Source organism: Acipenser ruthenus, chromosome 8 (assembly GCF_902713425.1).
Source record: "Acipenser ruthenus chromosome 8, fAciRut3.2 maternal haplotype, whole genome shotgun sequence".
Classification (NCBI taxonomy): domain Eukaryota; kingdom Metazoa; phylum Chordata; class Actinopteri; order Acipenseriformes; family Acipenseridae; genus Acipenser; species Acipenser ruthenus.
In genome coordinates, this window is record NC_081196.1 from 43,850,987 (window position 1) to 43,863,473 (window position 12,487).

At 36.6% G+C, this 12,487-nt stretch overlaps 1 protein-coding gene across 6 annotated transcripts in view; it reads left to right on the forward strand.

Annotated features, from left to right (window-relative positions):
• Positions 1-12,487, forward strand: part of LOC117407043 (ubiquitin-associated domain-containing protein 2-like) — a 101,117-nt gene that overhangs the window by 52,534 nt on the left and 36,096 nt on the right. For 5 of the 6 annotated variants that reach the window (XR_004545023.2, XR_004545022.2, XM_059029049.1 and 2 more), the window contains 2 exons: positions 6,668-6,715; positions 12,098-12,343. Coding sequence is in view for 4 of the 6 variants with exons in the window: in XM_059029049.1 (XP_058885032.1) it covers positions 6,668-6,715; positions 12,098-12,343 (294 nt within the window). In the remaining 2 variants the exon portion in view is untranslated. The remainder of the gene's footprint in view (positions 1-6,667; positions 6,716-12,097; positions 12,344-12,487) is intronic. The other variant, XM_059029051.1, reaches the window with a different exon arrangement.

A 12,487-nucleotide genomic window follows, 5' to 3' on the forward strand; every position in this document is an offset into this window, starting at 1 on the left:
GAACAAGCTCATCCTCTTGTGACACACTTTACACTTATTAGCATTAAAGTTAATTTGCCACGTTTCTGCTCACTTATGTATGCAGTCTTAATCCTTTTGCATTTGTTGAGTAGCTGAAAACATGTCGGACACTCCACCAAATGTCACAGAAAACTGAAAAGCTCACATTTTCTTGTCAACAAATGTGCTTCCACAGTCCCTACTTCAAGTGCATTCGGTTACATTTGGTCAGAAGCCCTGTATTAGATCATTCCCCCATTCAGGTTTATTTTGGAAATTATTCTCAAAATTCAGTCACAAAACTTGGGTAATTCTGATTGGCCTCGTTGGGTTTAGTACCAGTTGTTAAAAATGTTCAGCCATGTGTTTGCCAGGAAACATCACCCACACTGTCAAGGTTGAACTGCTTGGGTTTTGAAAGGATACTTAAAGGTCAGGAGACTTAAAGATCAGGGTTGAATTGATTATGTTCAGGGATGGAGATAAGACTCCTATTGTATAGCAGTTTCACCCATTCCAGGTTTTATTACGAGCTTGAACAGCCTCAGGTATTGTATAGATAACAAGCTCAGGTGTCTCTTTAAACTCGTAGTTAAACCAGGATTGGATCAAACTGCCATGCAATAGGAGTTGTATTTCCATCCCTGATGCTGTTCGCACATGTTGTCTGCTATTAACTTATTCTCTAGGACAAGTGTTTTTTTTTTATTATTATTTGAGAAAAATTAACCCTTTGTGCCATTAATTTTATAAAGCTGCTCAGAAACCATTTGAGGTAGTGACTTGATTTTTGCAGGGTTATATAAACCCTGTATTGATGACCTTAACATTGACCTCTGACCTCACATGACTGCCATATTGAAGTCCTGGGACTTTATGTTTCTTCTGTATAGAGACAGTTGTCTTAATGTTTGGTACACAGCTATGTTCTTTTTTTTTTCTTAGTTCCATTACTGGTGCTGTCCAATAAAAAGTAACTGCTTTACTGCCACTTTGCTTTAACCACTGAACATAGCAATGATACAGATTTTTTTCACAAATCTGAATTCATATTATTAACCATCTGGTCCGTATGACATTCCCCTGTTATTGGCCATGAAGATGCTTTGTTTTTGTTCAAAACGTGTTCCTTACCTGTTAGCACAGTATTGGGTAACTTAATCAGTGCAAGAACTCCTGATGTATAAGGGACTTCTCAGGAACTGATCTAGCCACAAGGGCCAGAAGGTAAAATTATTGTTAAGTTAATGAACATATGTGTCTCGGATAAAAGAGAGTCTCCATGACTTTAATCCACATCAAGTAAGGAGACAGGACGGGACACCTTTTATCGCTTTTGACAAAAATTAATTATGATTTTGTCTTTTTTTTCTAATACTGCTGTATAGCCTACTAATGTATTCACACTAGTGTCCCAGTGGCAGCAGTTAATATGACCAAATAAAATCACAGCAATAAACTCACGTTGTATCAATCAGGGATAATCCCCAGGCAGTGTTTAGCTTTCTATGACCAGTTGAAAAACACAAAAGTTTATAAAGCTCTAGAAATCTTTCCCCTCGGGAGGCCAGGTCGTGAGGTTAGCAGTCTCATTTTAAGCCGCCAGTAGACATTTGTCATCATCACAAAACCACCACATAATTTCACACAACTGGCAGTCTGTTTGTATAGCAGGGGGTGTTGAAGTGAGGATTTAGGGCCGCTCGTAGAGTTCCAAAGGGGGCTCCATTGGTCCTTGCAGGCCCCTTACCTGACTGTAGTCTGTGTCATTGTCATGGGCACTGAATTGGTCAAAAAGTAACAAAAATGAACAAATCAACTGTGAGCTTTGTATCAAGCTGGTCACAAGTAGGAGCTTACTGTATATCATAAAATTATCGTAAAATTTAAGTCACCGTAATTCGTAGCACTGAGCAACATGAACAATGCATCATATGGTTTTACACTGCAGTATGCCTTGTGTTCTAATCCAGGGGTTCCCAAACTTTTTTTTACCCAAGGCCCACCTGGTCAGCTGCATTAGGCACTACGGCCCAGTATTAGCTCTCCTTGGGAAAATGTCAAATGTTTAAACCTGTAACCTTATAAATAAACCTAATCTAAACTGTCCTTTATTCATTTGAATAAATATTGTGAAAGATGGAAATCACATAGAATATGCACTGAGTGAAATTAACATTTTTTGAAACACTTTAATTTTAGTAAATAAAATAAATTGCAAAAACTAAACAGACCTTTAAATTAGGTACCTTTGTATAATTGAACATTTTAGAAATGCAGTCATTTTTCTTGGTCATCAAACAAGAAGTGCATGTCTCTTATTATTCCGATTCATAAATACCTGAACAGGAATCACTTTTGAATAAAACCAGTACAACGTGCACAAGAACATAACTCTTAAATCCTAATTTCTGAACACTGTAACTAAAACGTCCAGCCGTTACTTCTCACACTGAACTGTCATGCACAAAAAAGAGAATGCACATAATACAAAAGGAAATGAGAGCCTTGCATAAGTGACTTTTTTGTCACTACTCTTTACAACCAAATACAACATGCAAAATCACATTCAGTTGGCTTGCAACATCCACCCCCACCCTCCCCAAAAACAAAACAAAAAACAAAATCGCGGAGCACAGTGCGCCACTTAACCAAAAGAAAACGTATGAAAATAAATCCATCTGCTGCAAAATTTGAATCAGTCCAAATTTTTTTATTATTATTTTTATTATTATTATTATTATTATTGTAGCGATATTGGTTTCCGCAGGCAGGCGCATCACACAGGATGGGGCAATCCACACACAGGCGGAGGGCGGGTGTGAACCCGGGACCTCTCGCACTAAAACATAGCGCTGATACCAATGTACAAAAGAGCTGGTTGCATTGCAAAGAGCGTATACACCAGCCCTACTGCTGCCTTCCCCCGTGCATGCTACATATTATTATTATTATTATTATTATTATTATTATTATTATTATTATTATTATTATTATCCAACAAAACATATTCTAGTGTTATTCTAAACGACTGTGAACGAGCCAGTAATCAATAAAATAGCAGTATATCCAAACATTTTAATAAATCAATTACTGGTATGTAACAAGATTTATCAGTTTGATTAAAACTTGATTTAGTTAATATTGAAACATACATCAAAGTGCTCAATATTTTAAATGTTAATAGCTAATTAGTCACAAAAACGTATTCATCATAGGCATCCATTGAATTTTTAAATGAATGTTATCATGTACAAAAGTTAGTATGAAAACGTTTCTACAAAAGAAAAAAACCCATTCCAGCACCTCAAAACTGAGGCCACGGTACAAATGCATTCAAACTCCTGTAGCCGTCTTTTTTGTTCTTTATACTTTGCAAAACGTATTCTTTGGTAGCGGATTTGACATACTGTAATTTTATTAATACTGAACACACTGTTTACATCTGCCAGCAGAGCGATCACATGACCTAACACTGCCCTATTGTCAGAGCGCTTGCTCTATATCCCGCCTACAGGTAGGCAATCTGTTAGCTCTGATTTGTGAATTTCTGCTTTGATTGACAGTCCGCCAATACTGCCAGCGCCTGCTTTTTGCTATTAATAAAAAAAAATACATAGAATGTAATTGCTCCCGCGGCCCACCTGGGGCTGTGTCGCGGGCCACAGTTTGGAACCCCGGTTCTAATATACAAAGTACATCAACAGTAAAACTGTGAATTATACATGGCTTTCATTGTCTTAGTGAATAACTGTCAAACAAACAATCATATCATTTTACTATAAAAAAATTAATAAATAAATCTGGGTTTGTTGTGTTCTGTTTTTGTTCTTTCATTTTTAAAAGTAAATGAATTCCAACCAATATATTTTTGTTGGTTTGTCAGCTATGTTTCTTTCATCAACGTGAATTGCACTTTGCTTTTCTGTTCTCGAGGGAACAAAATGGTTGTAAAAGTGACACTGCCTTATTTGTTCTACTTGCTGCCATATTTTCTTATGTGTCAAGTTCGTTTCCTGTTTCCGTGTTTTCTACTGGATTTTTCAGGTTTTGTTTTGAGGTAGTATGAGGCTTCCATTTTCTTTGTGGTGGATATGGCTGTTTTGTTTTGTGGTTGTGGGGCAGATGGTTTGTTTTTTTCAGCAAGTTTGTGGTTATTAAGTGTTCAGAGCTTATTTACACTTTACATTTTTAAGGACATTATTAACTGTTTATGTAGGCTATGATGTGGTAAAGCATACATCAAAATTGCTGTTTGTGATTGAAACTGAGGTTATATTTAAATTCTAAACCTAAACACAAAATCATTACGTAGACATAATATTATATTTAATAGATCTCCACTACCTTTTGTGATTTTAAATTGCTCATTTTGCAAAACGACTTGTAGATTAATTCACTGCCTTATGAGAAAACAATACAATGCAATTCACATTTCTGTAGCACCTTACATCCCAAGGATCCCAAAGCGCTCCACACCAAAAAAAAAAAAGAAAAAGAATGTAATGAAAAACATTTTGTCTAATTCAAAATTTAATAAAACTGGAATTAAAAAAAATATACAGTTTAATTGTAAAACGTTTTTAAAAAAATGTAAATAAATGCAATACATGAATACAAAATAAAAAATTGCTTGCTGTGTGAAATAAGCTGATACAAAAAATCTGTGATCATAGCAGTCTAAACTGATAAAATATGAACTGATAGTAACCTCTGGTTTACACAAAAGTAAACCTGGAGTTTAGCCTTGCAATACCCTAAGTGTATAGTTTAGGAACCCATAATGTGTGTATAGAGCGACATTTTCCAATACAGAGAGAACTTTGCTTCCTATTTTGCAGAATATGCGAGTTCTGTGAAGTCCTGCATTGACTATAAAATTCTTCTACTGGTGTATAAATCATTGCATGATCTGGCCTCAACCTATCTGGTGCTCGTCTAGCACAGGAATGCTACAAATCACTTGATTTAACCTCAAAACATTCGGCTCAAGAGCTTTCTGATGTTATGCCCCAAAAGCCTGGAATGCTCTCCCAGATGAAATCGGACATGAAGACTCACCTTTTTCTTTTGGGCTGCTATTGAAAACCCATGTGTTCAGAGCTGCCTTTAACTGTTAGAACTGTCCCTTGTTCTTTTATTTGAAGCGCTCTGTGATTTGAATACATGAAGGGTATGATATAAATGTAAGGTAGGTAGATAGATAGACAGGGCATGGATACACATTTTACAGTTATTTTTATATCAGTGGATTCAGTTCTCTGCTTAACTGTAATTGTTTCATTTTAGGATGTCTGTATATTATGAAGCAGCCTTTGTTACGATAACAAACCTTGAGCTGTAAATGACTTCAATGATGGCTGACACACGCGTCCTGCGAAATGTGTTCCTGCCAAGCCGTCTTTTTTCGCACTGCGGATCCACAACGAAGCCATCAGGCCTATAGTGCCGGAGGAGAAAACACAGACCTGAATGGCTCCACTGCAGACCCGCAGGCACCCTATTAGCCGCAGGAGTCGCTGGTGCGCGGTGAACCATGGATTGCCCTGCCGACCTAAGCCCTTTCTACCCGAGCTGTCCTCTGCCAATTGTGCACCGCCCCCTGGGAACTCCCGGTCACGGTCGGCAGTGATATAGCCTGGATTCGAACCTGCAATCTCCAGGCTATAGGGCACATCCTGCACTCCACACGGAGCGCCTTTACTGGATGCGCCACTTGGGAGCTCCAGTGATTTTTTTTTCAATAATTCTAACTGGTTTTGAGTTCCAGTGTTGAGTTTTTATTAATTTTCCATAAACTTGTCTCCTTCTAACCTCACTGATAGCTTGACGTTCATCTAAATGCCCAATCTTGGATTTTCACACTTACCAAATGTTATATGAGACTGTAGGTTTCACCTGCTCTATACTACAAATAATAATATGCACATCCAGAACGTAATAAGAGTCACTGTGAAAACGTCTCAAACAAAAGTGTGTATATGAAGCACATAACTGCAAATTACGACTGTCTGATCTCTAGGTCAGTTCAATTTTGAGACGGGGCATTTAAAAATGCCCAATTTAGTGAAATTACTTTACCAGCTACAGTATAAAAAGTATTCGTTTTTTTATTTAAAGTGACAGGAAAATCCATAACATAGCAACACAAAATGCTGTTAACTTCACAGACAACATTTTAGTATCTGGTGAATATTGGTAACATACTCATGTTTAACATTGCTTTCCGTGAAACAGACTCCATTTCCTCTAATCCTTTTCACAAGATAAAGCACATGCAATTCCCTGCTTCTCGGGATGCATCCCATTAAAACTGCCAGGGCAAATACCAGAATATACAAGAACCTGTGAAGGCATGTGACTGAAATAAAAAAAAGAAACAAAATATTAATAAAACACTTTAATCCATTGTGTTTACCTAATCTCCAGTACTGACTTTAAAATCAGATGTTTGTCGTTTCTCTGAGGTAAAACGTTATTTTTTGATTATTTTTAAGTCTATGCACAGAAGGGGGTTTGGCTGTTATGATGTCCTGGAGCCTGAAGTGTCTCTGACTGGGCCTGTACATAACATATTTGAATGCCACAATCCTTTTCCCTCCAGTTATTAAATATAATAGACATTCTCAACTGCTTTCTAATTAATATTGTTTTTGTTTTTTTGAAGCTTTTAACGTCAAGCTCTTTCATGTGGATCATTGCCCTTAGTGGACTGGTAAGTATGCCAACTTTAATAAACCATCCCAGAAACTCTGAACTTCCACACATTATGATGGAAATAACAATGAAATACTGAACATAACTACAAGCTATTTTAATAAACTGCAGCTCCCTGCAGACTGTCCGCATGGTCCCTGCATGATGCTTATGTAGCCTCCAGTAAAGTTAGCTGATGTCTCTCTGTTAATATTCCCCTCTGCAACTAGTGAAGTAGCAAAGAGGGATTTTATTCTGAACGAATGTAGACTTTTTCACGTAGCAAAGCACTTGTTTTAGTCCTCCTATTATTGTTATTGTTTACTACAGTACACATGCTCTCAATTCCCAGTCAATACAACCTGCATTCATTGTCTGAGTCTGTTGTCTACCCCTGTATGTGCCATACTGTTGTTGAATATTTTTTAAGAACACGCTCCAACATTTCTTGAACTGTATTTTTGTCAGATCAAAACTAGACAACCACAAAGCGTTGTAACCGAGAAGACTTGTTCAAAACGGCCACAAATACCCTGTTCTTAACCAACTTTATCCACTGTCAAAGCTTTTAACTGCATTGTAACTGTGAGTGAGTTAAGAGCTAAAATGTACTTTGATATAAACTGCAGCAGGGGCAGCAGTGTGGAGTAGTGGTTAGGGCTCTGGACTGTTGACCGGAGGGTTGTGGGTTCAATCCCAGGTCGGGGACACTGCTGTACCATTGAGCAAGGTACTTTACCTAGACTGTAAAAACCCAACTGTATAAATGGGTAATTGTATGTAAAAATAATGTGATATCTTGTAACAATTGTAAGTCACCCTGGATAAGGGTGTCTGCTAGAAATAAATAATAATAATAATAAACTCACTCAGAACAGTGGGGGTGCAACTGAGTTTATTAAACTGTAGGTTATACTGATCAAAACTAACCTTATAAATATTATTTTACAACACATACAAATACAACAACAAACCTAATATTCCATCTGTGTACGCCTAGCTAAACTTGACTGCATTGTAGTATAGGAACCTCATGAATGGATGGTCTTGAGGTGGACCAGAAAGCTTTCCCTCTGAGCACGTGTTGGTGTGAAAGGACATTTATCCCCCACACTGTAAGGAGCACTGCTCATCGCAGCAATTGTCTAGAAAAAAAGGGGAATTACAGATGATGTCTGGTGATTTTACATCTGACCACAAGACCAGATGGTCTGTCTGAAGTATAATACTCATCATACCCACTACCTGATAAATAAAACAGACTCGATGTGACATTTACAGTGATCTTTGGAGTTTATGTAAGTTATCATTTGCTTATCATTCAGATGAAACTTTAACTTAAAGTGGGAGAGGAACAACCCCCGCAAACTCACTTCCCTAAACATGTCATGATGGAAACCATGAGCTGTATCTGATGTTTCTGAAAACAAGAGTAAAGCTCAGAGCTTTGAATAGTCTTGCAATTCAAAACTTTTCATTGCAGAATGCTATTTAAACAAAAGATTTAGTCCTACACAGTAAATGGAGATACAGCAGTCTTTAGACCTCTTCTTTCGCAGCGTTTTGAATGAGTAGCTTTTTTAACGTGACATGATTTAACTGGAAAAAAAAAAAAAACTTTTGTGGCTGTCGACATTTTCTACCCAGGATGTGGTTCTCTTTTTCTGCTATCACAGAGTATTAAGTTCAGCTTTTGTACAAAAAAGAACATTTTTAAACAGCTTGTTGTTCAATGGCCTTTGAATTGTGCACATGAAATGTGACCACAATCAGATGGAAGAGTAACCTTTTAGTTTTCTCTTCATTTAAAATAAAAACTTTTAAAATGTTTACCATAGATTTTAGCAGGTCTGAAATGCTGCCACTGTACCTTCATTCCTAAGTTACTGGGTTTTGTCATCTACACAAATAGTACTGTTTTTGCAACATAGTATTGTAAATCAATTATTTAGCAGTTTATTTATTTATTTATTTATTTATTTATTTATTTATTTTTTAAAGTATGTTCTTATTTGAATATAGAAAAAATAGTTTAATTCAGTTCCTGAGACTGGTTATACATTAAACTGGTTGAAAAAAAGAGTGAGTAGCTTTAAAAAAGCATGAGCCTTAGATAAGCATGTATTAATCTTCCCAGTTATGCGAAAATCATTTACACAAAGTAACTGTTTCTTGCAAACGATTACCTTTATAAAATATATATGTGTGTGTGTGTGTGTGTGTGTGTGTGTGTGTGTGTGTGTGTGTGTGTGTGTTAATATTACTCACCTTCCTATTTTGAGAGAAGCTGTTAATGTAGCCATAATACATTGTTTACTGTCATAGATTTTTGTTTTGAACATTAATTTTATTTTGAATATTCTTCTCTGACAACCACTTGTTTTCTTTACCTTTCTTGTTCTGAGAGTAGGAGACTTTAAATAGTAAACGTATTTGGTGTCTCATTTAAAAAGACACCTTAAATAGCCATAGTGATTTTGTATTTGTTGTAATATTATTATTTAAATGTGCTGTTTTGTGTTTTTTTAAAAAATACGTTATTGTTGTTATTATTGTTTGACAGCCTGGAAGAGGTTAAAATGCCCCATCCAGATAAAATCGTGAGAATGTGTGAGTGCTTATTGGTAAACTCAGTTTATTCTCTCCCGTTCACAGGCACTGTTAATAAAACACTGCATTTTTCTGGTCGTGTGGGGTCTTCTAGACCAGGTTTTCACAATCCTGGTCCTGGGGACCCCTGTGTCTGCTGGTTTTCATTCCCACTGAGTTCTCAATTACTTAATCAAACCCTTAATTGAACTAATAATGTGCTTAATTAGACTTTTTTAATTGTTCGCAGCTCCTAAAAATTTGCAGATTTCAAGTTACTTCTAAAATGATATAGTTAACTTGAAATTTCCAACTGTTTAAAAGCTGAAACAATTAAAAAAAATAAAAAAAAAGTCTAATTAAGCTAAGGAATAATTAAATTAAGGGTTCAATTAAGTAATTGAGAACTCAGTTGGAATTAAAACCAACAGACACGGGTCCCCCAGGACCAGGATTGGGAAACCCTGCTATAGACCTTTAACAGTTGCCCACAGTCACTTGCACTGGCGAGGCTCTGATTTTGAAGTAGCAATTGAAGAATTACAAAAATCGCCCCGTATGAGAGGTCAGATTGGACGTTGCTGAATTGTAAAAGACAATTGCAAGGGGTAGTTTTTGTGTGTAAAACTGTAAAGGTTTGTTGCCAGGTTACTTAGGCTCGACGTTACATGTAAATATACCCAAGTACATTTTTTGATCTAGTCTTACACTTTCTTATCAAGTGCCTTGGAGAAGGTCCTGTGTATTGCAAGATGCACATTAAAGGATTGTTCTGCATTTACACTGTTGACAGGTTAAGCACCTCAGGGGAACGACTGCAAGAGCTGCAAGTCGGGGTTTATGCTTCTCAAGAACTGTAAACCGTCCTCCGTTTAGGTTTTGGTTTATCAAGTGTATGCAGAGGTATATTTTCTGGGGGGAATGACCTTAGTGTTAATGGTACTTCTGCTGACCTCTAATATATATTTTATAATAATTTTGATCCCCAACAAGTTGAATTTGACTAAAGAAGCATTTTTCAAATTTTGCAGACTTCTATTTTGCAATTACATCATTTCTTGTTTTTGTGTGCACTCAAAGAGCACATGAAGTTTCTGTTCCTCAAATTCTGTAGACCATTACATTAACATTAAAATGTTTCTTGTCCTTTTAACTGTTCTGGAAATAACTGGTAATCACCCTAATTAGCTGAAAAATGTTATGAATGAAACATGAGTACTGTTTTTACTGTTTAATATGTTAAAAACACAGTTTGAAAGAGACTTCTTTCAATAGTAGGTTACATATTTGTGAATATCCCTTATAAAAGTTTAGTCAAATAGCTTAGTGAAAAAGCATAGTGAAAGCATGGTAAAGCAGTGATGTATAGTAAAGCATATTAATAAACATGGCAAACCAAGGTACTATGGGAAAAGCACGGTAAACTGCAAAAATACTGTGACTTTTATAAGGGACAGTCCAATGTTACTATATAGTACTTAAAGTTGAACTCCTTTTTATTAAACATTTCAAACAAAAATATGTATGTTTTAGAAAAAGCTGGCCTGTTAATTGAAAACCAATGCTTTATCTCTGGCTGAAGAGGATTCGAAGTATCTTTTTTTTATATTTAATGCTTGTGGTGAACTTGCTGTCAAAGTTGTTTATGCTTTAGGAAGCCAGTGGTAAATAAGATTAAACAAAGACTGATTGCTCTTAGAGATAGTGATACAAGAAGTGATCAGAGCTGCATCGTCACCATACATTTATTTGGCATGCCTTTTAAATCATCAAAATTGCCCATGGAAATATCTTGCATGATAATGGTTGGTGGGTGAATTCAGATCAGCATAGGCTTACAAAGTGCAAGCCAGTGTTTTCCAATCTATACAAGGCCATACTGCTGCACTACTGGTCGTTTCATGTGGGAAGAAGAAAGGCTGCCATTACTTAATGGGAACACTGCGTAAAATGCCAAGCCATCAGTTATCTTTGACAGTTGGTACTTTTAAAAGCTTTTAGGATAGTGGCAACATAATTAAAGGGTAGGTCTTTTTATTCCATTTAAGATTTTAGCTTGGTTTTGTAACTGAAAACAAAATGCTGGGCAGGTATACTTTGCCAAAGAACTGTCAAATACTTTTGTTTGTCGAACACCAGCTGTTGATAAAGAAAACTGTTCTCCTGTATGATCTGGCTAGGGTCCAGACATAAGACAAAATACTATTATGGTATTTGTCCTTCGCACTACCTTTTGTGTCATTTAAAACGCAAAGAACAGAGAGAAGTATTGAAATGAATATGAGAATGTGGAGAAATGTCACTTTGAAAAGTCTCTTTTCCTGTTGCCACACAACCTGGGTGCCACAAGTTTATATCATTGAAAAGAAAAAAATAGTTTCAGTTTTCAGAATTGCATGCACAAAAATCAGGAACATCAAAATTAGGGAAAACAGAAAATAAATTCCCTGTGTGCCACTTGACAATAGAGACATTGAGAATGATGAGAATGGTGGAGAAGAAGACAGAACAAAGATCTAGTGTATTTTCCTCACTTCACCCAAATCAAAGCAAAAATAACATCTGGAAGACAAAAACATATTCAGTTTTACTGGTTTGCCGAAGATGTTTGCATTTTTTTATGTCACTAACAACCCAGACAGTGAATGCAGTAGTAGTTAGCAGCACACAATTTGTTTTTCAGGGTGGATTTTCACCTCTAGTACTGAGGAAGTGGCTACTATAAAAGTCTAGCTTGTAAATAAACCCTTTATAAATAAACCATATTGTAATCAAAGTTTGATTGATGTTTTTGTGTTTTTTTTGCTTGCAGACTTCTGGCATGCTTTACCACAAAAATATTTTTAAAACGCAACATGTTATTTTCATCCCCAAATGGGTTGCCCGTTGTGGCTCTTACACCCTTGAGCCTCTCTTCTCCACCGCTGAGCCGACCCTCGAGTCTGCTGTTGGAATGGGAGCCACACTGGACATCCAACGGCAACAGAGAATGGACCGGCTGGATCAACAGGTGCTGCTTTCACAGCTCCCACAGATGAGGAGGAATACACAGCAGCAGGTACTGGTTATAGTTCCCATTGGGTTTGCCTTATGCACAGATTGTGTCTGTCAGTCACACTCTACACGGTAAACACAATAAATGTCTTGAATTTGCACCAAGCTTTCATCATACCTTCCTAGCCTCCTACAGATGTTTCGGATT